General features: G+C 48.1%; 9 protein-coding genes across 9 annotated transcripts, besides 1 other annotated feature; 6 read left to right on the top strand and 3 right to left on the bottom strand.

Annotated features, from left to right (window-relative positions):
* Positions 1-26,342: part of a sequence feature (contig 1.55 1613..492661(-1)) that runs on past both edges of the window.
* Positions 2,295-3,323, top strand: ANIA_03339 (zinc-binding alcohol dehydrogenase family protein; the record flags this gene model as incomplete). The annotated part of the gene is made up of 1 exon (XM_655851.1): positions 2,295-3,323. The coding sequence occupies one exon, from the start codon at positions 2,295-2,297 to the stop codon at positions 3,321-3,323; it is 1,029 nt and encodes a 342-aa protein (XP_660943.1).
* Positions 4,170-4,764, bottom strand: ANIA_03338 (uncharacterized protein; the record flags this gene model as incomplete). Its single annotated transcript, XM_655850.1, has 2 exons — positions 4,170-4,196; positions 4,402-4,764. 2 exons carry the CDS (start codon positions 4,762-4,764, stop codon positions 4,170-4,172), a joined length of 390 nt encoding a protein of 129 aa, XP_660942.1.
* ANIA_03337 (protein plyE) lies at positions 7,829-8,649 on the top strand (the record flags this gene model as incomplete). Its single annotated transcript, XM_655849.1, has 2 exons — positions 7,829-8,189; positions 8,246-8,649. The coding sequence occupies 2 exons, from the start codon at positions 7,829-7,831 to the stop codon at positions 8,647-8,649; spliced, it is 765 nt and encodes a 254-aa protein (XP_660941.1).
* ANIA_03336 (uncharacterized protein) lies at positions 11,129-12,133 on the top strand (the record flags this gene model as incomplete). The annotated part of the gene is made up of 2 exons (XM_655848.1): positions 11,129-11,489; positions 11,547-12,133. 2 exons carry the CDS (start codon positions 11,129-11,131, stop codon positions 12,131-12,133), a joined length of 948 nt encoding a protein of 315 aa, XP_660940.1.
* ANIA_03335 (uncharacterized protein) lies at positions 12,613-13,495 on the bottom strand (the record flags this gene model as incomplete). The annotated part of the gene is made up of 2 exons (XM_655847.1): positions 12,613-13,042; positions 13,116-13,495. 2 exons carry the CDS (start codon positions 13,493-13,495, stop codon positions 12,613-12,615), a joined length of 810 nt encoding a protein of 269 aa, XP_660939.1.
* On the top strand, positions 17,292-18,419 carry ANIA_03334 (uncharacterized protein; the record flags this gene model as incomplete). Its single annotated transcript, XM_655846.2, has 3 exons — positions 17,292-17,769; positions 17,848-18,135; positions 18,194-18,419. Exons 1-3 carry the CDS (start codon positions 17,297-17,299, stop codon positions 18,417-18,419), a joined length of 987 nt encoding a protein of 328 aa, XP_660938.1. The 5' UTR covers positions 17,292-17,296.
* Positions 21,246-21,979, top strand: ANIA_11389 (uncharacterized protein; the record flags this gene model as incomplete). The annotated part of the gene is made up of 3 exons (XM_050612486.1): positions 21,246-21,339; positions 21,443-21,589; positions 21,942-21,979. 3 exons carry the CDS (start codon positions 21,246-21,248, stop codon positions 21,977-21,979), a joined length of 279 nt encoding a protein of 92 aa, XP_050468403.1.
* On the bottom strand, positions 22,800-25,172 carry ANIA_03333 (Gfo/Idh/MocA family protein; the record flags this gene model as incomplete). Its single annotated transcript, XM_655845.1, has 1 exon — positions 22,800-25,172. One exon carries the CDS (start codon positions 25,170-25,172, stop codon positions 22,800-22,802), a length of 2,373 nt encoding a protein of 790 aa, XP_660937.1.
* ANIA_03332 (uncharacterized protein) lies at positions 25,564-26,085 on the top strand (the record flags this gene model as incomplete). Its single annotated transcript, XM_655844.1, has 4 exons — positions 25,564-25,575; positions 25,651-25,726; positions 25,774-25,829; positions 25,927-26,085. 4 exons carry the CDS (start codon positions 25,564-25,566, stop codon positions 26,083-26,085), a joined length of 303 nt encoding a protein of 100 aa, XP_660936.1.

Raw genomic sequence — 26,342 nt, forward strand, 5'->3', positions numbered from 1 at the left:
TGACATGCAGCTATTGGTGGCCTGAAATTGATTTGCTATCGGCTTTTATAAATGAACTAGGATTTAAAAATAGGCTAAAAGGCGCTACAAGGCGCTACAAGGCCTTTAGAAAATACCAAAAGAGCTATTGAAGTACTCAACATGTACAGTTAAACACAACTGAGTTCGAGCGGGCCAGGCAGACCGATCGTTCCTAAAGTCATAATCCTAAGGAGCGAAGGAATACGACGCTAGAAGTTGCCGTTGCATTTTATTATGTGAGCAGTGCTGCTATGAGGTCGCGACCTGGATAGGCGAGGTAAGTCGCGGGGTGGTGTTTGAGAGCCACGCAATGCTTACTCGTTAAGACTTTCAATCTATCCCAATGAAGTCAACAATCGCCTGTTGATATTTGGCCTTTAATTTCTATTACTATGGCAATATGCCCTCGAGTACTAGTTACACCGTGTCCGCAAGACCAGTCTTTGTTACCTCGCAGATGATTTCAAGGAGATAGTGAAAAATTAGTGTACGATAATTGATTTAAATACCATAAACCGCTGTATTACCCCATCTCAGCTTGATAATCACCAGAGCAAGATAATCATTATTATCATTATGGAGGTTACGATTGAATGCCAGCCTTCCGCACCAGATGCGGGCTGTACGAATGGCTGGTTATGCCTTGCGGCTTGGTTATGCACCTACCACTTTTAAAGATGTAGAATCTTGATATTACAGAGACGTCCTGGTCGAGTTGACATTCGCTTATCTCGAGGATATGCCTGTTTGACCAATAGCTTAAGAGAAGACCGAGAGTACGTAAAGCAAGCCCTGACAACCTTAGGACAGGGTGGGTGCAACGATTGAGAAGCGCAAGTCTGAGGTTAAAACTACAAGATACTTGGCCTTTACCATTGACATAGAACATGGTGTTAGTTTAGATTCAGAGGTAGTTAGTGCTATTGTTACATAAAAGACTACAACAGTGAGAGGAGTGCAATTACTTCTGGGGTCCGAAAACTATTGTATACACCCTCGTAATTCTGGCACAGATGCGACAGGTTAGTGTACACAAAAGAAGACCCTGAAAGGCCTGAACGATTAAAGTGGTGTTTACTAAGGCCGATTTCAACTGAGACTCTCCCAGTTAAATACCGCCTGTCAGTCAACAACGCGAGCTCTAGGCAAGGCCAGAAATATGCACAGGAAAGTTATTTCTGGTAAGAAATTATATAGCTGGCCAGCGAGACATTCTTACTCAATAGCTACCGGATCCCAATTACTGGTGTTGATATCATAAAATGCTCAGGCTTACATGCCTTTCTAAAGACCCGTTTTCAAAGCCTTGTCTTCTAGATCCTGGCCTGTGAAGAGAGGCCCTGGTAGAAGGCATATTTCAGAAAAGCTGAATCCATCTGTTATAAAGATTTCATCCGTATTATACTGAGTAGCAATCATATTGTCATCTCCTCTCAGCCTCTTCTGGATTGGGCCAGCCTACGATAATCTACAGGTGTTTTTTACCTCTCCTCAGAGATCACCAGCAACTCCGCTTATCTCACATGATGACAAGTAGACAAAATTCTCCTCCATCTTCTAACACCGGTAATGTGAATGACACGAGGATCGCGGCCCCGTACTGCGACTGAGAGCTTTGGAGTTCAAATGACCGGTAAGTATCAAGGTGCTAACAGGACTGTAACTGGCTGCCACCTGCTGTCCGAATATTTTTGATCTTACTTTGGGATGGCGCCCAAAGCCCTGCTACGGAGCGATTCTTCATGCCACCCGAGTCATGGGCGGCGATATCGCAATTAGGGCTGTTCTGGCCGAGCGCTGAGTCACCCGTCCACTCTGACTGCTCCTGGCGTGATGATCCCGAAATTCTTCACGCCAACCCTACCAATAGGACAGTATAGAATGACGGCTCAATAGAAATGACGGATAACATACCAACGAGCCAAAAAAAGCAAAGAGAGCTGTACCAGCGGTGGTAAGACGCCTTAAGTCCGCGTAGATCCGGCTAATACGAGCCGTCGGAGTTACGCTCGAGATCAACATGAAATCATGCAAATGTCTTCCCCAACGCAGTATGAGCCATAACGTCAACCAGAGACAGGATTTGAATCCCGGTCCAGAGAGCCTTCTTGCGCCAGGAATTCCTTCGCAGGAAATGGAGTACACTAAGGCCCCGGTATAAAAGCAGAGACACCCTAGACGAGCTGGGTCAGTGACGCAATATTAAACGGTTTATCATCAGTTGAGCTGCTTTGCAATCCGATATCTATAAATATACCACTTCTCTAACCGCCATGGCTGCTGTCAATCGAGCTCTCTGGCAGGATGAAGCTGGCATTGCAGGTGTTATCCGGGAAAATGCGGTCCCTACGACTGTTGCCGACAACGAAATCCTGGTCAAGGTGAACGCATGGGCAATGAACCCGGCGGATGCTATACTTCAGGACGCGGCTCTTCCCGCCGTTAAGTATCCACTCATCCTGGGGGAAGACGTTGCTGGCACTGTTGAGAAAGTTGGCTCCGAAGCCACGGGCAAGCTCAAAGTTGGCGATCGCGTCTTAGGCCTTGCCCTTGGAGCTGCTGTGTTCAAGACCGAGCAAGGCGCCTTCCAGGAGTACGTGATTCTGGACTATACCCTGGCATGCAAAATCCCAGACTCCCTCTCTTTCGCCGAGGCGTCTGTTTTCCCCCTATGCATCGCCACTGCCGCATACGGCCTATTCTCGAAGGATTATCTTGGCCTGCCGTTGCCTAAGATCAACCCCACCAGTACTGGAAAGTCCATTCTTATCTGGGGAGGAAGCTCTGGAGTCGGTAGCAATGCGATTCAGCTGAGCAAGGCGGCCGGTTTCGAGGTGATCACCACATGCTCTGCACATAACTTCGATTATGTGAAGCGTCTCGGCGCGGACAAGGTCTTCGATTATAAAGACCCGTTCGTGATTGACAAGATCGTTGCGGAACTTGACAATGGGGAATGCATAGGCGTTTTACAAGCTGCCGGTGATACGACCCCTTCCTGTGAGGTAGCGACGAAGTCAAAGCACAAGCTGCGTCTCGCTGCGTCAAACCCTGTCCCAGAGGGCATGGCCCCGGCAGATATTGAGGTAAAGATGATCTTCGCGGGTGGGACGGCCATTTACTACGAAACGAGCTCAGCTACTTTTGCTGGGTATTTGCCAGAAGCACTGGCGAAGGGTCTCTACCAGGTGGCACCAACCCCACAGATCGTGCCCACCAAAGGGTTGGAGGGGATCCAAGAGGCCTTGAATATCCTTAAAAAAGGAATCTCGGCCAAGAAGCTGGTCACTTTGGCTAACTAACTCAATACCGCGTCCTACCTCAAAGGATGAAACGTTTAATGACCGGAGGAAGGCTTAGATCATCAGTATGTAGATAGGCACTCCCGATGACAATGGACCTTGGTCTACGTCTGCGAGGAGTATAACTTTGCACGCTTTTTACCTGCATATACTTGCTGATAATATTATATATCTCACGCAAGATACATTGTATCCAACCGGTCCGCCCTCTGATACTAGCGGGTTAAGTACGGCTTTCACCAGCGATGATCTCGGATCGACCCAGACGGACCGAGGCAGCCCAGAAAATGCTAGCAGTAGATAGCATGGATACCGACCTTGCGTTCCATGGTCTGACCGAATGATTTCTGAGAGACTGTATAGTGCTATTGCGAATGGGGCTCATTTCCAAGCTTTGGCCCACTGGGAATTCGAGGCTCTTAATTGCTTTTTCGTCTCCGCACTCTGGTTCTACTTTTATTTCTCTCAATTATATCCAGAGATTATAGAAAGGAAAGAATAGTCTAATCTCACAGGGAGAGCCGGTCTAAATTGACTAAGCTGCACATTCTTCTCTGCTGACCCGACAGAGACATGGACTCTTGTCCTGACTACCTCGGGTCCCGCCCCCCTATATAGGTATTCAGAAAACTCTTGATCTGAGGGAACCAATTGGCACGTGCCGCCTCAATTAGCGGCTGCGACGCAACTGCCTTCCTCAGTCGCTGAGAGGGATCTTTATGACCGCTGCAGATTCTAGGCAAAAGAAAAGGACTTGCCAAAGGCCGGACATGAGTATATTCTAAAGGTATTTGCTGAGCGTGCGTATAATATGGCTAAGCTGACCAGACCGAAGATCTGGCTTGGTCAGGCTAGGTCAAGCTCAGGCATATACTGTAAATATGACTAATGTAATGGTTCCCTAAATTCTGTTGGATACAACCTGTACATCTCCAATTAATTACACAACCACACAACCTCGCATCGCGACGGTAGCAAGCCGGCCGTGGAAGCCACTTTCATCATTCAAGAACTCTCTCGCGAAGCCATTCACTAGTGACTGCACAGTGCTTATGTTGTGTCTCGGCACTGTACATACGAAGACCGGACCGCGATACAGCATAGTCGTGGATAAGATAGGACGGATAGAGTAACGCCGCCGCAAACAACCAAGGACGATGACGCGACAGACTTTGGAGATCTTGTAAGCACAGAAGGCGAGGAAATAGAGCTCGAAGAAGTTGTCGAGTCCTGGGATAAGTATGAACGCAAGGCAACGCCAAACGTTTACTATCCAATTTGTCTCGAAGACATCCTCAACGCGAGACACCTGGTTGAGCATAAAATTGGCACCGGCGGGTTTTCCACAGTCTGGCCTGCCCTCGACCTTCAGGAAAACAAAGAGGTTGCTGTCAAAGCCATGGCCACCGGCGACTCGGGTGACATCGAACGACGCATACATGATGAAATCGTTCAGAGGGTAGAGGATCATCGCACCTGGTGACTTATATGGACACTTTTATGCTGTCCGGGGACAATTGTTACCATAGGGTTATGTGCTTCCTCTAATGGGGCCGTACCTTGACCGTTATACAGTGGGCAGATTTTCTAGAGCCACTCGCATGTCGGCTGCGAAACAATTGGTGGAAGCGTTGACGATCAAAGTCAAGCGCCTGCTCAAAAAATAGCCTCGCATCAGAGATTGCACGCTACCGGCCTGACGCTGGTCCGGCTGAGCGAGAGCTTGTGCTCTCTATTATGCAGAAGGTATTCAATTACTCACCCGAGAGACGTCTGACTGCAACGCAACTTTTGGCCGACCCTTCATTCAAAGTTCTCATGGCCAGCTATGGTTGTTGATACCCCGGCCAAATGTTTCTGTGCTTGAACTGGCCTTATAGTTATCTTACTGAAGTAAAGAGGACGTAGGTTGTAGAATGGCACGTGGCCCCGTGTGCCTTTCGAGTGGATTTACAGTTATTCACAAAACCAAGGAGCCCGTTCCTAGGATGTATCTTCTGGCGGAGCTACAAATACTACATACTCTGTATAGCTGTACTGGTTCTCAGAAGATTCTCTTCACAACCCATTCATGAATACCGGCTATCCAAGTGATTATGATTTTCCGGTCTGGAGACAGGTTTGAGAATATAAATCTCAGCTTTGAAGAAATGGCATGAACCGAAAACTCATGATGCAGCCAGCGATCTTCGGAGAGAGGTTCAACACTTGCCTGAAAACACAATTCCCTGGTGATCTTTTCCTAGAGAACGGATATAAGCCTGAACCTGTGCGGAAACACATCCGGAATCAAGGACAACCGGAACAAGCAAGCCTCACTGCTCTATTCCGGCGACCACTGATTGTCGGCCCGGCGAATATCCATTAGGCCGATTTTACTTTCTGGGGCGTGGTGCTGAAAACTTTCTTGGAGCTCAAACACCGACGTAGTAGTTCGCTGGGATTCTGGCCGCCTCCGCCAAGAGCCCAACAGGTGCGCAGCTCACTCGGGTCTATACCATTACGAGCTTAACCACGAAGACGATGAAACATCAATCTCGGCACAACATACAAAAAAAAAGGAGAAAAGTACTCGCCCATCAGACAGATCAGACGTACATACAAATTCAAGATCACTATGGCCTAGGCTAAATTAACCTTCGTGTCGGACGACGCTGCTACCTCTCCGCTGGATTGGGTCCCAATGCCAATGCCACAGACTTCAAGCTTTCTCAGTGGAATAAGCTAGGTACAATGCAGGGCTTTCTTCTAGCCTTCGCATAGCCTCCGGGAATCGACCGTCGCTTTGCCCTGCGGCAGTTAGCCCTAGTTTGGGGGACCGCTTACTGGGCCGTTTCTAGATGAGTTTCAGGGGAGTAAATATTAAATCATAAGGACGAGTTGGAAATGAGAGTGCTAAGGTGAGGCGATAGGAGTTGAAGAATGAGGGAGGGGTGTATGGTGAGATGGAGCTTCTCTAAGCGTTCAGTGAGGGTTACTATTACGTGTCATTGGGCATAGAGGAATGGATGGAGTCCCTGGAACCCTAATAGGTTTGGTGCGTGGGATATGTATCTTACTCTCTAACTCGCGGTGAGGCGGACGGGCCAAACTCGCCCAAGATATAGCATAGAAGAATATGATATCTATACCTCTGAAGTACTTTAGGGAGACAGGAATGGCAGCGGGAAATATAACTCACCTCGTAGCAAATAAGAAGTAGCCGGCTCGTATAGCCATAGATGAACTCTTCGAGTCATTTGTACCGGTAGACTTTTCCTCGTACGGTAACTCATCGGCTAATTGCGGTTCCATTCTTTAGTCAAAGAACAGGCTAGACTCTGCTAAATCTACTTGGATCTTACTCTTGTGGGGCAGATGAAACACAAGACCAGCTGTGTTGCTGCTTGGCACGGAGACACTCCTATATCGAGTTGGATATAGGACTAAATATATGAACTCCATATAGTGCCAAGATACCCGTCTATTCATTTGTCTGCCGCCGTGTTAGCTGTATTCTGGTGATAAAGAAATATCGTGTGTTGAACAGTGTTCGAGCCGGATTTCCGTCAATTTATTATATCGACCACGTATCTATTCCCACAGCTTGTACGCTGTTTTGTGTATATCTACGAGAAGCCTAATTTGCAATTCTCCAGGGTCAGAAGATCCCAGTTCAGCGAGGGTTCTGCACTAGTACCGTCTAGGGAACTAGTACCATCCAGGGTATGGACCCTGGAGAATCACAACACTCAGTGAGACAATATGAAACTGCCAAGAATTACCTACAAGAGGTTTCCAAGCTCTATCAATATGACGAGTTATTGGCCTTCGAGACTTGACGGGGCAGAATCCGGTCGGTCTGTTGAGGCTGAAGAACTGCTTTTCAACCAGAAAGTACTGCTAGCGCCTCATGCCCTGCATACTGCAAGCCACTAATGCACGTTGCTTCTCGACTTGTCACAGTTATCTACCTGCAGTAGTAGAGCAGTATTCCGCTTGAAGAGGCCAAATCCGCAGGGATCAGTCATTCCCGCCTCAGTGCACGTCTCGAGAGCCACCAGGCTACGAGTCAGAATCACGCATGATCCACAATGTAAGGCTTCTGGATTGACCGAGCCCTAAAGTTTCGCGGTGAAGCTAGTATCAATCAGTCACTAGACTTATGGTTCCCTGAACCCCTTGGCTCGGGTTCTCGACTGCTTCCCCACTAGATAGAGCCTACAGACACCAGTGGTCATGAGACCAAGACCAAGGACTTGGAGATGATTTCTGTTGATTGCCGGGAAAATAAGTTAACTGCTCCTGTTTCATTTTGATGTATTCTTCATTAAACGCAGAGGACCAAGTGTTGCAGTGAGATATACCAAGATTGGCAGATCAGGGTTCTTGCTCTATCGCGAAGTACCTGACATCTATCCCGAGAGATATAAAATCCGCTCCTTCACCACCAACTCTGACTCTCGTTGCTGTACTCATCGAACAACTTCCAGACACAGGAATTCATAGACCTTCAACCAGCGACAATGTACCAGCCTCTGCTTCTCCTTCCCCTCCTCCTAACTTCGGCTTTTGCCAACCCCCACGATCCCCACATTCACCACTCCCTGGAGAAGCGGGCATCCTTCCCCATACCTTCCTCGAAGGGCAGCGTGACCTTCTCTTCGCCCAAGACCATCAGCGGCACTTTTGATGGAGGCATGAAGACCTATGGCCGTGGCGTCAAGTGTACCGGTCAAGACGAAGGTGGTGACGAGGACGCCGTCTTCATTCTCAAGGACGGTGCCACTCTTAAGAACGCCATCATCGGCGCCGATCAAATTGAGGGTGTCCACTGTGAGGGCTCCTGCACTATCGAGAACGTCTGGTGGACGGATGTCTGTGAAGGTTAGTTCCCTGTTTCCGACTGCATAACCGCAATCCCCCGCTGACTTTAATCCTAGATGCCCTATCCCTCAAGGGCAGCGGCAGTGGCACCCACAAGATCATTGGTGGTGGTGCCCGCAATGCTGACGACAAGGTCATCCAGCACAACTCTGGCGGCAAGGTGATCATCCAGGACTTCACTGTGCAGAACTTCGGTAAGCTCTACCGGGCCTGCGGCAACTGCAAGAAGCAGTTCAAGCGCACTGTGAAGATCAGCGGTGTCAAGGCTTCTAGCGGCAAGGCCCTTGTCGGCATCAACTCCAACTACGGTGATACCGCTTCCATCAAAGGCTGCGCGACCAGTGTTAAGGAGATTTGTGTTGAGTATGAGGGTACCAACAACAACAGCAAGGAGCCTAAGAAGAAGTCTTCTGGTCCTAGCAGCTACTGCAAATACAGTGAACCTCTGAGCAAGTGCTAAGGATGTGCTCTGAAACTGTGGATGGAGTTGGATGAGCCATTTGGTGAGAAGTTACCGGATGTGTTAGCTACAATGTAATACTATAGTGTAACATAGAGCACAATAATCTCAGTATTACCAAAGAAGTTGCGAAGCCTGATATGAGGATTTCAAGTTTGTTAATGGCATTAAATAACTCTAAAAGTTTTGAAGGATGATCAGAAATGGTAGGTAGTCTGAATTAAGCACATATGACCATAAGATGTGAAAACCAGGGTTCCCATCCGCTCAGCCGTAGTAAAGACACCGTTATCAACGCGGATAAAGTGCAACGAGCTTGTGTTGTTGCATATAGAAGCGAGAGACACTTAGCCTACGCTGAGATGAGTGAGAATTGTGTAACTAAGACTTGCCTGGGCAATGAACGTCCATGGGTTAAGCAAATAATTTTACCTAAATAAATGATCCAGACAACCCAAGAAAATGACCATCGCCTATAGCGGCAGTGACTAACATGGGTATATAAAATGTAGCTTGAAAGTAATGCAATCAGCCGAATTGTGCGAAGTTTATCTTCTGGGTCCATCACTGTCACGGTCCTATTAAGATAAATAAACCAGTAAAATTGACAGCATGAATCCTAGACGAAGCAAGACTGCTAATACACTGCTTAATACATTGCTTAAATGCATACAAGCCATCCTGGTCTCATAGGATCAAATTAAGATGATCAAAAAGCAGCTTTATAGTATCCTGTTGCTGGCACCAGACGAAGTAAGTCAATGAATCTCTTCCAGAGTATTAATATGTAGTATATATCGTGAAGCTGTAACGCTTGATAATCAACAAATTATTTACTCCAAAAGAAGCCAAAGAAAGACTAGTCGAATCCCACAAGGTTCGCTCAGAAGGGTGCTGGGAGTTCACACACTACAAGGAGGTCAGACAGATCTCCAGTGGAGGTGGATTGATCCAATACGTGCTTGCCCTGGGTCCCTGGATACCGCCCTCCTGAACGTAAATGTAGTGCTCCCAAGGAGCATAGTGCAAGGTGAGGACCCATCGAAGATGCCCCCCAGATTATCTTCAAGCGTCGATACGCCAGTTAGAAATACTTGCTTTCCCACAAAGCACGTTGATAGCGTTTCTCCGAGGAGGAGCCGTTGGAGGTGTATGATTGAGAACAAGATCGACCAACAGTTCACAAAGAGTGTGGAGGACATAATACGGATGACCTGTCGCGAAAAACGGTCTGTTCAAAGTATTCCAAACTTGTTGTGTCGCCGTATATGGATGGAATTCTGAAAACATGGTACCTCTAGGTCTGGCTCAGTCAAGGGTCTGTATGTTCACTACATCGGCAGAAAGAGAATGATGAGCCACACGACCTTGGTATTCTGGATATCTAATACCATATTGAATATCTGATTGGAACTTATGTCCGGCGAAGACTGTCCAACAAAATGGCAAATGTCTCGGGCAGAGATTCTTTCTCACTTGAGCTGTTTTTACAGCAATCTCCTTTTTCTATGTCCATATACAGGTCATCTCACCTGAAATCTGACTTTACATGCACAAAACATTCAAAAATTCTTTCCGATATCTCATCTCGAGCAGTCCAGTGGCTAGCTTCGTTAGGCTCCAGTTAATCACGGGGTATTAAAAACATCACTCGAAACTACGGGATGGGGGTCGCCCGTACCAAAACTGCCGGATTGTAGATATCATCTAATGGCCGTCTTAGGATCCCATCTACCTGTGCGTATGCCGTCTTGACGCGGATTGGCTAGTTGTTGAGCGGCATTTCTATACAGCGGCCCATTTTGGGTCGACGCTCGTTTCCCTTAAGTCATGGAAACGTCTTCTAGAGGTGCACAACGATGAACTAGAGCCTGTGCTCCAGCGCCTCGCGTTCGTTCCCATGCAGATTACTTCTATAAAGGGCAGGCTCCGTCTTGGTTCTGTTTATAGTTGAACAAGACACGCCTATCTGAGACAGTAAAATGGACGTCCGTTCTGGCTGCTCGGTTAGTTGGATGAACCATCAGAAGTGGGCCTTAAAGCCATTCCACCCTGCACATCAATGGGCATTGTCTGTGTCCATAGCACTGTTGTCGCGACAAGCACGACGATCATTCCTTAGACGATCCATTTCCGCCTGCCTCCGGTACCAGTGGGACCGTCCCACTTCGACAGACGTGTGCTAAAAGACCCTCAGTTCGTCTTTATGAAACACCTTGCTGGGTCAGGTTATCGACGAGGCCGTTGGATGACGCGGCGTGATCAATTACATGTCATGTTGGGATGAAGATCTTAAGAAATATCGCATGATACGCCGTCTAGGATGCTCAAAATGGCAGTAGTGCGTCAAGCCATGTATTCTCTGCATAAACCTTCCAGCATGTCGAAGTTATAAATCGGAACACCATATCCCAATCATAACAACCATCCATCGATTGAGTCTTCTTCTTCTTCTACTCAGAGACCTGCGGCTTCCAGTATGTTTGTCAGTCGAACTTCCTTCCTTTCTCTTCTCCTTTCTTCGCTGGTGGCTGGACTATCCTATGACAATATCGACAAGGCAGCAACTCCTCGAGCCAAACAGCTTCTCACGTACATCCAAGCTCAGTACGGTTCAAAGTATATCGCAGGCCAGCAGGATCTTGGCAGTGTGCAGTGGTTGCAGCAAAATGTCGGTGTTACTCCGGCCATACTAGGCACTGACCTCATGTACTACTCCCCGTCTGCGGTTGCTCATGGAAGCAAGAGCCACGCCGTCGAAGATTCCATTAATTTCGACAGACAAGGCGGCATCAATGCTCTTGTTTGGCATTGGTACGCGCCAACGTGTCTTCTCGACAGTGAGGAGCAGCCATGGTATAAAGGCTTTTATACAGAAGCAACCTGTTTCAATATAGAAAACGCCCTTAGCCATAGCGGGAATGGGACAGATTATGGACTCCTAATTCGGGACATCGATGCAATTGCTGCCCAGCTCAAACGCCTTGCAGACGCAAACGTTCCAGTCCTCTTCCGCCCGCTTCACGAGCCTGAAGGGGGTTGGTTCTGGTGGGGAGCTCATGGCCCGGCTCCTTTCAAGCAACTCTGGGACCTTATATACGACCGCATTACTCGTGTTCACGATATCCACAACCTCGTCTGGGTCTGTAATACTGCAGATCCGAGCTGGTACCCCGGGAACAACAAGTGTGATATCGCTACTATCGACCACTATGGGGAAGCGGGCGACCATGATGTCGTCAAGGGCAAATTCCAGGCCTTGCAGAACGTTACTAGGGGCGAACGAGTTCTTGCACTGGCTGAGGTTGGCTCTATACCAGATCCGGAACTTCAGGCTAAGGAGAATGTCACTTGGGCCTACTGGATGGCCTGGAACGATGAATTCATCAAGGATGGGAACCATAACTCTCAAAAGTTCTTGCAAAACATACTCAACAGCAGCAGGATCATAAGCCTGAATGGTGCCACAAGGCTTGGTTTGTAAAAATAATCATCCTGTCTGAGCCTGGCAAGCTCTTAACTTCTGGGGTCATGCTGCCTCGACCGGCTGTGCGAGAGTTGCAATTATTTTCAACTCAGCATATGCGAAGTCTTTGCGAATCTCTATCTTTTGGGACTCATTACCTACTGGAGATAGGTGTTATATAAATAGTGTTTTGCTAATTGCGTTGCCTTTACTTTCATTCTAGTCACTCCTTCAATATATTTTGTTTCCGCAGCTCACTTCCCGGGGATTAACACCTATAGATAAAGTCAGATGAATTATTAGCGCAAGTTGATTATTGAACTACTAATATCCCATTGTACTGCACGAGTTCTCTTTGAGGCCAGCTTCTTTTATCCACAGGTGATTTATTATGAATTTTCTTGAATAATAAGAAAGAGGGGTGAAAAGCCCATAGCTCAATCTGGCGGCGTGCAAGATACAAACTAATACCCATCATCCATCCCCAATTCACTCTCTCACAGCCACGAAGGAACCTTGGGCTCCCAGGGGTCAAAATGTTCGTTATTCCTTGCATCGCACGGCATCCACTTATCCAGCTTCTCCCCAAACCTACTTAAATCACTATGCGCGCTGCCCCAATTATTATTCAGCAGCTCCTGGTTAAATTTGCAGGGCATCTTCTCTAGCGAAACAAGCGGCGCCCGAAACCACCGCCCGGTGTCGTTTTCAATCTCATCGTCCTTGGCCTCGGTCTTGCGCAGCGAGTGCGTACCCGACGAACCGAGGTGGTACACGATCTTCGGGTGCGAGCCTTTGAACCGGATCGTCGACCAGTAGTGCGTTGTGTAGTCGCCGTGCGCAGACCACGAGACGAAAAACACTTGGTCGTGGAGCGTCCACACGTTGACGAGCTCCCAGTCGTGCTTGTGTGCGTTTGAAAACCCACTGTCGACTTCAAAGAAAGTAGTACCCGTACAAATACGCGCACCAGCCGTGATTGCAGCGCTCATGGACGTACGTCTGGCTGCGGTCTAGTCGGATCTTGTCGCGGCACCCAGAGGGTGCGTAGGGACCGCCCGAGCGGATCCCAATCTCGCTGTCGCTGTTGCTAGCGTTGACAGCGAAGACAACTTGGTTGTCATCGGTGGCGGCTCGAATAATGGGCCCTGGACCGGGAGGACGGGGTGGAGCAAGGTTTGGGTCGATATCAGAGTTGACCAGGTAGTCTTTGCCGATGACTGCGGTCTGGTAGCAGCTGTCTGTGTCGAAGTCGAGAACGGGTTGGAACTTGATGGCGAGATCGCTCGCGGTGTCTGGGAACGGGGTGAGGAGCTCTGCTAGGCAGGTTCCTAGAAGCGGGATAAACAGGGCTAGTTTGGGAACGCTGTGGAACAGCATTGCGAGTGCTTAGGTTGGGAGTTGGGAGTTGGCAGTTTGGTTGCAAGCTGAACTTGTAAGTTCGTGGATTTCTGAAGCGCTCCCCACCGCTTGATATATCATTCCAATTGCTGTCCTTCATTGAGAGACGCCATGCCTGTTACAGCCAGCTGAATACGATCAATTTCCAACGCGCTTCGAGGGAGGTGAAGTCTCACCTGAATCACAGGCCGTGTTCCCACTGCATGAGGGCCAGAGCGACTGTCGTATAGGGCGACGCCACAAACACTTGACTAATATGTCGAGTCATGCTGTAATATCCCCGGCATTCTCAAGAAAAAAATTCTGGCCAGGAATGACACAGCCTCTCACTTGACTGTGTAGCAGAGACTGATTGGTAGAAGGTCTTTCCCTGGTCCGGTCACTACTCTAATTCGAGCCGGTGTTTTTGTTGTTGTGTTCTATTGTCAGGTACAGCAGTAGACAGCAGCTCCTGATAATACTCAATCTTATCTTTTCTTTTCCTCTCATAGTACGCTGATTAGCGGGCACGACAGGAGAAACTTGTGTCTACCAGGCCCATGCCCATATACTTAGAAATCCTTGTGAAGATTCTCTAGCCCATTCAGCGATGCAGGGGTGAAGGATGACATTGAACAGGTCACGGCATCACACGACACCCTCATCAATTGAGACCTCAATGCCATCATGCTGAAGTAATCATTATCCTCCGAGACATTAGGATCCAGGCCCTTAGCGCCTAGACTTAAGCAAACCTCTTGCTCTCCTCTTCTAGTATTTATGGGACTTCAGGGTCTCACATAAGAGCGCTAAATCCCATTCCGGATGAGCACGTGTGCGAGACGATACAACCCGATAAAGAGCAGCATTGTCTTAGGGTACATTGATGAGGAAAAGCCCACGCATTCGACTGGGCAAGAGTGAAGATGATCTCCAGCCATGACTTGGCTGCCTGCAGGTAGGCATAAATACATTCGAAACGCTTGTTTGACTCAGCCGGGAAAATACCAGGTCCGGTCTTAAGCCAATGGTGTGAATAATGATCTCTGCAGCGTGTGGCGTGCATTTCTAGCTGTCAACATCCCCATTGAGATATATTAGTACTCCAAACATGGAGAAAAGAGGAAATACCCAGAGAGAAATAAAAACTTTACTTACATTAGCTCATCAGCTCGGTGGGGATGTTTGCCAGTATTGATCTGAGGTATGCTGTTGCCTGCGGTCTGAATGACGGACTCTCAGAGACATCATTTATGCTCGGATATTCCAGCACCTTTCTACAAATGGCCTGTAGATTGTCTAATTGAATGGGGAAATTGTCTGTGGGGGATTCGTTCTGCTCCACAGGAAGCGAACACGCTCGTCGATATACCGGGCAAAGACTACCGCCTCTCCCTCATAGCATCTGCCTACTATTGTCAGCTCGCGATGAATCCTTAAGCACATTGGCTTACACCGTGTTGAGTAGGAAGCAGCCCCGCAATGCTCTGCATGCCTATGTATCGGGGAATTGCCAAGGCCGTGGTGGCTTGTTGAGTCCCAAATCATACAGGATCGCAGTTGCAAGCTGCACGAGACCAGTGGAAATAGCCTTATCGACGTAGTAATGCCGGTCCTTGATGCCAAGAATAAAGTTAAACTCCCACGGCACGTAGAAAGTGTGAGACCGGCGAGGGTCCTCGACTCTTAATGACTTACCAGGCGGTATACACTAGGGCGGCCAGGATCTTGTTCCTTCCACATAGGCTTCTCGACCGAAGACTGCCCTGAATCCCTTTGAGAGGGCAAGCTGCTGCACGGTCAGAGTGGATGCCACTGTCATGATAATCAACCAGAGCAACGGACGGTCCTGGTGTAGTTGCTGTGCTGTCGTAGACGGCAAGAATAGGACTGGCAGATTGTGGATGAATTGCCGTCAAAACCGATCTAGGCCCGCACTGGCTTCTCCAAAAATGGCAGCTGCATGGCTATGATGCTAATATTCGCTTGCTGAAACAGGCAAAGAAGGAAAGAAGTGGACTCTTACGTCAGGGACATATTCGTGCCACATGCATCAGACCAGGGGTCTGTTAGACGCCAGAAGCCTACATGGGACTCTGTAGCTGCCATGCATTGTCCGATCAGATGAGGACGAATGACGGGTAGGGCACGCAATTAGGAGGCTCGGAGTATGCGTCGCTCGATCGGACTCGGAGCAACACCTTAGGTCTGTTTGAACTCCGAGTCCGCGAGATTGGGTTATACCCTGGTTTAACTCATTGCAAATTGCTGATATAGTCCCGTGAACAGACCAAAGTCGCTGCTTAAGAGATGTTTTACCGGCCGGGTTGGATCAGGGTTGGTGAAGGCTCGCCGGCCTAAACGGAACATCTGGGGGTTAACGGCATGCGTAGCACTCTCTTTCTATTTAGATCATCAGAAACCAGTGGGCTTTGCCCTCCGATAAAGAGATCTGGGTGGGACCGCCTATGGGAGGGGGAGGGAGGACGGAAAATGGGATCCTCTAACGTGAGAAGCGGTTTTTGTAAGACTAGCTATTGGATCGCCTTGCATCAATTGTCTAGCAAATAAGGACTCTTCTTGTTGAGCTTATTCTGTGGATACACACTGATTGGACGACCGTAGAAAAAGCTGGCCATATTGATCGTCTGTGGCGGGATTATGCGGTAGGAAATACCCTGCACTTTGAAATCTATGGGAGATCATTATATTAGTGGTCAGAGTCTAATATATTTACTTGGTCTGCCAGCTGTAACGTCTGACGAAGGCCTCGCATTCTTGCCCCTAGACTGGACGCTTGCCCCTTCATCTTTGTCAGCTTAAGAGGCAAGAAATCGACGAGGTCGTGTAATTGTCTACCACAGCCGCTTGGAAGTTGTCGAGAGGCCTGCTTGAATATGAATATGCGTTCTGCCGCTGATAGGCCATACATAATGAGAAGTAGGGCAAAAGCGTAGGGTTATCTGACGAAGCTTCCCTGCGTGCTGCGACACACCTGATATACGTATATCAAGCTAAATATATTTCAAATATAGTAAAATAAAAAAAAAATAAAAAAAAAATAAAGAATCAGAGATCTTAGTTGAAAAGATTCTCAATAAGACTGTTTAGCTCAGCACTGTGATGAGTAGGGCTACAGTGAGAGCGTGTTCCTTTTCTGCTCGGCACATATCATAGCTCGACAACCTCTTAGATATTTGTGCTGCAGAGTCATCCGTCCTTTGGCTCCTATATATATTCAGGTAGAGATTGCTTTGTATGACTTCAAGGCGGTACTGGAACCATGGCATCATTAAGCTTGTTATGTTGATAATACCCTAGAGTATGGTTCCCTGGTTAGCTGAGCGCCCGGCTGGAATAAGCTCGACGAAGGGCAAATGGTGTGCAACCTATCATTGATATAAGCGGGCGTTTGATTAAGCCGTATTAGCTATTATTCTACTTCTAGAGATTGAGAAGTTCTGTTCGTAGGGTCTCACATCGGTGCCTGGACAATAGCTGCGGACGAGTCCAGAGAGGGTTACACCTTAGGCGCCAATGATCAGCTGAGTCTGCCATGGATGCCAATTGAGTTTGCATCGAGTTCGATCTCGATTGATTTTGGTTTAAAACTTGGTTTAACTAGGTACGCATTATAATGATTCGATCACCGCAGACTGAGATCACAATGACGCAAGCAACGCAAGCAACCGACAACCTGGGATAAAAGCCAACCACTTTCCTTGCTCACAGCTCAAAAAAAAAAAAAGGAATAGCTAATTGTGCCTATACAACATCACTGTTTGAAACACAACAACCACTATGTCCCGCAACCTCGTCATTACCAGCATAGAAAGCCTCACGGGGTCCCAAATTGCCAAAACCATCCTCGCATCGCGCAGTTTCGCCAAAGGCATCAAAAAGATCACAGGCTTAACCCTTTACCCAGATTCAGATGCATGCGCGGAGCTTAAAGAAGAGCATGGCGTGCAAATTGTTGAACACAAACCCGGCAATCTAGATGCCATGGTTAGCACACTGCAAGAAACGGGCGCCGACACAATCTGCCTCCTGCCACCCGGCCACAAGGACGCATTTAACATCACAACTGAGCTTATAACCGCCACGAAGAAGGCCGGTATCCCTAACGTATGCTTTATTTCGTCCGCTGGGTGTGACCTTGCCGAGCGTGAAGCGCAGCCGCTGCTGAGGAGTGTGATTGATCTCGAAGCGATGGTTATGGAGGCAAAGGGCGATGCCAGCACGGAGACGGGACATAGTCCGGTTGTGATTCGGTATGTCCGCCACCTCCTACGTCCTCTCCTCTGCTTGATTTTTTGATCGAGCTCGCTGACTGACTATGTAAACTTTAGTCGCGGCTTCTACGCAGAACACCTCCTCTTGTACTCGCGACAAGCGCAAGAAGAGGGCAAATTGCCGCTCCCTATCGGCACATCGCACAAATTCGCACCGATGGCGTTATCTGATGTTGTGGAAGTAGTTGCACACGTGCTAACAGGCCACGGCAAACACGGGTTTTCCGATAAACATCGCGGTCAGCTGATGGTTCTTACGGGGCCCCAGCTTACGGCTGGCGACGAGCTCGCAACAGCCGCAAGCCAGGCGCTCGGCAAGGAATTGAAATTCGAAGATATATCAGAGTATGCAAATACGCTTTTCGTTCTTATAATATGAAACTGATTTGTGCCCTCACATTAGGTCTGAAGCCAAGAAGGTCCTCAAGGACGATGCCGGTAGTTCCGAGGGAGAGATCGCGTATCTCCTTGAGTACTACGCACTTGTCCGCGAAGGCAAGACGAACTACATATCGACGACTGCATTCCACGATGTGACCGGAAAGCATCCCGTAGAGCCAACGGAGTTCTTTAAGCAGTATGCCGAGAACTTGCGTCCGAAAGCCAACAAGAAGAGGAAGACTCAGTGAGGAGGATCGGCAGACTCCTGACTATCAGTTAACCAGACATATGTACACTAAGAGCATTAATGAGTATATGAAGTCTGGATTTGAATTTTGTTAAAGACGTGATGCGACGGATGATGGAAGAAGTATACGTGTGGTGAGGTCCGAGCTATTGAACCTGCATGTACGATCAAGGGGAAGATAGGCAGATTGACATTGTATCAACTGCACATATGTAATTTAATAGAGTCTCACAGTGAATCTTATTGATTAGGTATTCATTGACAGCGCAGTGAGATAGGCGCATTATATCTGTAACGGGGTCCATTGTCACAGTCCCAGAGAGCATTCCAGTACTATCCGAGGCGCTGGTTGATGATTGGGGCGCACTACTGTTTGACCGAGATGGACTGACAGGAAATCTGTTAGCCTGTTCGTAGTAATAAGCTGTTTTGCATACGCTAGAGACATCAATGTTATCATCCCAAGTCTTTTTCATCCTTCTAAAAGATGGCGGATACAAGATATGGTTGCCTAAAATATAGCTGGTAAATCTTTAGCTAGGATAGACAGCAAGTCTTCCATATCCCCCGTGGTTGGCTCTCTCAAGACTGCTTTAGTACAAAGAACTATCAGGAAAAAACTTTAGCCTTGTTAGCCTGCAAGCAAGAAAAGGTAGAATAATATATAGGTACTGACATCCTATTAGCTCAATAAATCGGTATATTAGCAATCTTAGTTATATAATCTGTGTTAACTATATTATTATTTCTAGCTTAGCTTATCCCTTGCGATATATAGCTTCCAGGTCTATCTCAGATGCGCATACTAGAATCTATAGGCAGCAAGGAAATACTGAGGGAGTTTCTTGGATATATGGACAACTTGTAAGGAGAAGTCAAACCTTAGAGCCAGATACTAGGGTCTCCCAAAAAAAACTAATAATAGTCTTTTATAAACTCAAGATCAACACACTTGTTAAAGGCATCAAACAAGATGTACAGTCACGGCAAGGATTCTATAATCTCCAATATTATTTGCTAAAGCATACTTACTGAGAGTAGAATCCTATTAATATAAGCCTCTATCTTTTTTAGTATATTTATTATGTAGTATAGTAGCTGCTTCAGTAGGGCCCTAAGAAACAAAGTAACTGTCTGACGAGACTGATGCTCATAGTCAAAATAATGGAAGATTATGGGATCATCTCGGCCAGGGGATCAATGTCTGGTACATTGGCGGTGTTAGAACTGCAAAAGTCAGCATAGACGCTGAACCAGGGCAGCTAGATCTAACAGACAAGAGAACTGTTTTTCCAGCACCTCCCCTGCTGGGATACTATAGGAATTAGGTATGACGAGCTACGCCCGAAGTCTTGATTTGAGCATTGCCCGAATTGCGACGAGCCGGTCCACTAGGAACCAACTGCCGATTGAATCCCTAGTCCGGGATAAGGCCTGTACAGGCCAGTTCTCGTAATATTGTGGCTGACATCCGGAATGACAAGTCAAGGTTGGCACCAACGTCGGTCCGTGACATATATAGGAAGCTCGACGGTCACTATGTATTAATTCTCTAGCGAATTCATCTAGTCTAATACTACCTGTTAGTATCAACGACTCTAGCACGTGACATTAGGTCTTGCTGCGTGTTGCCACTTTATGTACTCTGGGTGTTCTACCAACCAGCCACCAGTACCTTGGACTTGAAGCAGAGTCACAAACACATGTCACTGCTGTTGCTCAAGAGATACTATTCAAGCTGTGATCAACTTATGCTGCTCTAGACCAGAACTTGCAGGGTATAGAACTAGAACCTCTTTTATATATGCCGCAGCCATGGCTATTGTAAATAGCTGCTAGCTTGTATCCTTGTATAGTTGCAGTAGTCTGATATTCTACAGATAGCAAGACAGGGTAGATTACTCATAAGTCTGGTAGCTTCTATCTCAAAATATAGAATGCTGCCTAGCTTGGAGCTAAGCTGATCTCTTATTACTGCATCTATTGTAACATGATTCCCGGAGGCTATTGTGCTTTAATAGATTCTGACCATACTTCCAGTCTACGGTATATATAGGACAACCAAATACTGGGGGCAGTCCACAGTGGCCCTGTTTATAATGCCAAGCTGCCTGGAGGGAAAGCAGGCTACTATGATATTGTGCTCTCCAATCCAGTCCAACATATAGGTAGAGTTATCATACTATTTGTACTCTTTGTCGAGCATCTACCGTGCAGCTGCAAGCTTAATGGGCAAGGCAGTCACCCAGCCTATGGTAAAGTCTCCGTATCGCCGGTGATAGTCGTTCATCTTGTATAACGTCGCCTGGGAAAGGTGATAAGACAATTGAGGCTGAACTGTTCATTTCCCCTGCTCAGCATGGTCACGTGCTGGTGGGCATTCGCGCATAGGTACGGGCATACAGAGCACAGAGCTGAGTAATGATTTATTAGCGCCCAGGGTGAGCTGCAGGCCACAACAATTATACAACCGGATGCTTCTTCAACGCCGATCAAGAGGATGAACTCTGCAGCCCTGCAACATCCGTCTCATTGGCCGGTATGGTGACAATCTAAATTCTTCGAGGAGGAGTATTTGGAAGACGGTAAGCGTTGCCTGCCAGAATCAAGAGCATTGCCTGATCGTGGCCATAGCGAGTTTCTCTGAGGCCTATGGTCCTGAGGTGGTACAAGAATGCTATCAAGGCAAGACCTGGAGGGACTTAAGGCAAACACACCATAAAAGGAGAACTGCATCGTCAGTATCACAATCAAATGATCATGGCAACACTCATATAACAGACACATTCAGGGCTTGAACGCGGGACTCGGAAGGTCCCCGTCCGAGATGGCTGGGGACGGTTCCCAAGTGGGTGCAACCAGGAGCGAGTTGCGGAAGAACAAGGTCAGCATAATATCCATTCCCCTTAGATCCCTGAAAGGTGCGCCGGTCTACATGAGATACAGGTTCAGGGGGCCGGCACGATAGGGTTGATAAGTGCTGCAGAGTGGATGACGTACGGGGCGAAGAAGGTCTTGTTACAGATATCGGTGAGAAGAAGAGGGAGTTTACGAGCGGGTATCTGGGCTGCGGGACTATGGCCCGGGTGTCTCGGGCCACACCGGCGGGTATTGCTAGGCAATTCAGGAAGGAAATGTCCCTGGAGGAGGGTGTTGATGTGGTGCTGGAATGTACGGGTGTTGAGGCATCCGCTCAGACTGGACTCTACGCTTTAGGGCCGGCGGCGTATTTGTTCAGATTGGATTGGGAAAGCCAATACAGGCGCTGCAGTTGCCGTACATGTGTGAAAAGGAGACAATCCTAAAGATGGCTTTTTGATATGCGCCGCGTGACTACAAAACTGTGTTGGGTTTACCAGACTCTGGAGTGGTGTCTGTTACCCCGCTGATTAGTAGTATCGTGCCATTTGAGCAGGCGCCCGAGGTTTGAGAGCGGACGGGGTGGGGAAAGGGGGTGAAGAATATGATTGAGGTGGTATGAGGCTAGTTGTGTTCTTCTAATGGAATGACTGTCGGTCAACAGTCACCCAATGGGCCACGCAATTTGATCTCTTGCCCTAAGAAGAGCCTATTACCCCACAAACGGGCCACGGCTTATGGGTGTCCGTCTGTCTTGTCTGAGCCTTCAATATAGATTAGGAGGTAAATACTGCAAGACCGTCACATGCAGTGGCACTCTGAAGGATATTAAAAGATCGGTAGTATGTATGTCTGAATTAGGGCTGGCCACCTCCTCCCCATCTATACCGTTGAACCTGGCTCATGGCGGTTAGCAGAGGGTAAATTGACCAATGCCGCGAAAGAATAGACTGTGTAAAAAATAGCAAGAATTGGCATCTCATCTGACAGGTTATGCATAGTTTAACTTGGTGTACGTTGGCTGAAAAGGACCACTCCACCCTCGCGTTCTGTGTACGAATCGGTTTTGCGTACACACAGTTCTGTGCGCCATGCAGCTTGCACTGTGCGTATGCACGCGACGAGTGAATACCATCATCTCGTGCCCACTCTTGATCAATAGATCTAATTTCCTTGTAAATATGAAGTGATTATTGTATGTACTAGGATAAGTTGGCCAGGTGCAAGGGAAGGCTTCTACAATCAGGAACCCCCACACAAATATCTTAAATCTCCTACAAGAATCATGCTCATACGAATGGTGTTGTGTAGCACGTATGTGGCTCTCCACTACTTTCGGAATGCACCTATTGATTCTTCTCTTTCACCAGCTCGACAGCTGTCTGTCCTGCTGCGGCCACGAGGCAGCTGCTTGCCAATGCTACTACACAACACTGAGACGTTTCATAACGTTGCGAAAGCCTCAAGCACAATTGACTTCTATTCGTCGTCCATGACTAGCCGAAATACCGGATATAGTGCATCAGTATATGCCCACCCTGGATCCGAAGACTCCAACTTGTCTAGAATAGTCATCAAAGCCAGTGGATTTGTCCGCAAATGCGGACCTCTTGCCCATGCAGATAGCCTCCACCAATTCTTCCACAAAGTACTGAAAGGATACCTGCCACGGAGAGCCATCTCGAACGCGCTGTTCCAAATGCACCTTCAAAGGCAACCATTCCCGGCCTGAGTGACGTTGTTCCAGCATTACAGGCCTTCCCTTTTGCTGGATAAACCGAAGCTCATTTTCATTCGCAAGGTGGATGGTGACAGAAAAGAGTTCGGTGTCTGCAGCCCCATCACATTCGACAGAGTATTTCGTGGACGACCGACAGTAGCCACTAATCTCGAACGCCGACTCGACATTGGGAGTCTTTGTGATTTGCGCGTCTTCGGTCGGCAGAGGAGCAATCGAGTTTGACGTGGTAATGGTTTCCATCGAGTCATGGGTGAGTGGATAATCTGTAAACCATTCGATGAGATCAAGGAAATGAGTGGCCATCGCCAGCATCATGCCCCCTCCGGCAGACTTGGAGAAGCAAGAGTTCCAATGAGTGAGCTTGGCAAGCCGCCTGGTCAAGTACCGAATGTCAATGGTCAAAATGTTGGCCGGTTCTTTTGAGGCAACCTTCAGATGAATGAGCGGCGGGTAGAAGCGAAGAGCGTGGTTGATCAAGCACAGCTGAGAAGAGCGTAGCGATTGATCGACCAAATGTCGCATCGTTGTCATGTCGAGGGCAAGGGGCTTCTCGCATATTATGTCGAAGCCGCCGAGATCGAGGGCCTCTTGGACGAGGGCAGCATGTTTGTCGTGCGGAGAAGCAACGAAGAGCAAATTGGCGCCGTGGCATGCTTGCAATTCTTTCAGAGAGAGATCAATGCATGGAATCTTATGTTTTGTCGCGACGGTCTCGGTCTTAGCACGGTTATGCCCACCGCATAATCCAACGATTTCAACTCCGCGCCTTTGCAAAGCTGGGAGTATGGTCTTAACACCATATCCTGTCCCGACTATAATGGCCTTCGGACGCTGGATAACATCGAATGCTTCTAGAACCAAATGGGCGGCCCTGGCCAGGAAGAGTTCCTTGCCGCGTTGCACGGTTTGATTCCGCGATGTCAGATCGAATGGCACTGACATTCCCAACTCTTCTGGACGTCGAAGGTAGTCAGTACAGAACATGATGGGCAGCAATTGAATTCGAGACATGGAAGGGTTCTCTTCGTGCATGTCTGTGAGTGCTCTTGCCATCTGCGCCAGTTCGTTGTCAATGGACGCAGCGCCATGGGCCCCCAGTTGTGTTCTTAACTCCACATCCTGCTCGACGATTGTGGGAGTCGAAACATGCAGACCTCGATCAAAGGTTGGAGATCTGGATGAGAGTGGGTTAATTGGTAAGGCTGGGTGATCGTCTCCATGCCAGCAGGCCTTGCCTTTGTCAAAGACGCAGTATCTTGTGGGTGAGTAGATTCGGCAGTGAATATCGTCAGGGGAGAGCAGTGTGCCCTGCTTAGCAATATAACATATGGCCCGTGGCCTGCGAGCGGCAAGCTCCGTGACAACCCGCCCACCTAGATTGCCCCAGTAGCTGTACTTGGCGCCTACGAGACTGAACACGAGCCCCGGATGAAGCTCGAGCCGGACCAGACCGTAATACTGCGAGTCTTGTCGCCAGATCATTCGAGATGTAGGTACAAGAGAGGCAAAACGTGAAAGCAGCTCCGCCACGAAACCGAGAACTACAACGTCTCCAGGTTCAATGTTGGCAGAGAGCTCTGTAAGTCCGGTCCACGTCATCATGGACTGCGTGAGGTGAGGGTACAGTACGCAGTGGATTGGTCCATGGTTCGAGAATATTGCACCGTCATGCTGAGCAACCTCTACCATGCTTGCATAGTGTCGAATATAATCTTCACCGGGCATAATGGTAAGGATTGCAACAAGTCTCTGGGAGTCTATTTCCTGAGCCAGGAGTAATTCGGGTCGGAGGTAATTGTAAGGCTTGTGCAGGTCGTGCGTTCTCCAGACCAATCTCTCCACCCAATCGAAACCAAATGCACTGTGGTGTTTCTGAAGGAATTGGAACGGGGCTGCGTGTATTTCAAAGGGAATCTTGAGATTTCCAAGTTGTTCAAGGTGTTGTATGGGAAGTCGGCTGAGGCAGTACTGAACAAGCGCATACGACATGGTATGGTTGGCCGCCGAAGGCCTTGTGAAACCGACGAGCTGGCGAAGGGTTACTCCAATCGACCAGGTACTTCGAAACGCTGTGATCGAGATTTTGAACGGACCACCCTGATGTTCAGTTCGTTCATTCGATCGATAAGTGGACAGATATGCGTTTATAGTCATTGTTAACGACAATGGTGAAAAGCGAGGATGGCGATAACCCAGACGCTCAATCTTCGGAAACCGTATTGAGCCGGGGCAAGGCTGTCAAAGCAACATGTAAGAGCCCGATTATGATAGTGACACTGAGTCCGCTGGGGGAGAATGTCTCAGCAAGTGTAGATCTTACCTAATTTCATATAGCATACTTAACCAGAGTTGAATGAATGTTATATTATTTATTACTGTGCATACCGCTATCCCTTATACAGTTAGAAAGTATACATAGAAGTGCCCTATATATGTACGGAACGAAAAGGTACTCCCCAGCAGCGCCTTTAGCGTAGCTGGCAGTCTGCACCCCCTAACGTGGCTGCGGGTCTGGTGCTGTACCAATAGCCTGGAAGGAGAAAACATGAGCCTGTACGTAAGTGCTAGACTTATGCGAGGCCCGCAGCCACATGTAGCAGTGAGCCTGTACCGTGTGTGTGACTGTACATAGGTCTTGATTAGACTGGTTAAACCCGCCCACAAAACCCCGGCCGGAACCCGCTCCAGCCCGCCAATAATTGGGCTTGGTTAGACATGTGAATAATTCATTATATATTGGTACATGGGTATATAGTTGGAGGGGAAGATGATGTTCCTCTTGTTAACTGCCACGTCATCCTTCAGATCATGGTAGAAGTACCAATCTCATCCGCTTTCCAATTGCCGGCAAGAGCGGCAACGTCAGAGTTTCGCGGCTAGAACGGAAGCTTGGTAATTGGCACCTTAGGTATGTCAGGATTTCTGGGGGCATCGCGGCCACCGGAAGTACCAGGGCCATTGCCAGGCTTATCTTTGGGTTAGTGTTGGCATTGGTGCGCAGGACATCAAAGTTGGCCCTCAGCTCCTTGTTAAGGATCTACTTGGTCAGGGCAGGTCAACCTGTTAAACAGCTAAGGATGCCGATATCACGTAGAGCTAACGATAAGGGAACGAAGTGGTGGAATAATGCGAGACAAGACTAAACCATCGGGATCGTCCAGGGCGGCGACTCCCATAGTTCTGAATACATTTGTGGGGTCATACGGATGTAACCTAATAACAATATCATGTAGGAGCCTGATCTGAAAGCGGCGGCTAAGCACGTTGGTTCCTGATGTAGTATCTCTCAGAGAAGGGTTTGAGATTTTGATCGCTCATCTGAGG

Source organism: Aspergillus nidulans, chromosome VI (genome assembly GCF_000011425.1).
Source record: "Aspergillus nidulans FGSC A4 chromosome VI".
In the NCBI taxonomy this organism is placed as follows: domain Eukaryota; kingdom Fungi; phylum Ascomycota; class Eurotiomycetes; order Eurotiales; family Aspergillaceae; genus Aspergillus; species Aspergillus nidulans.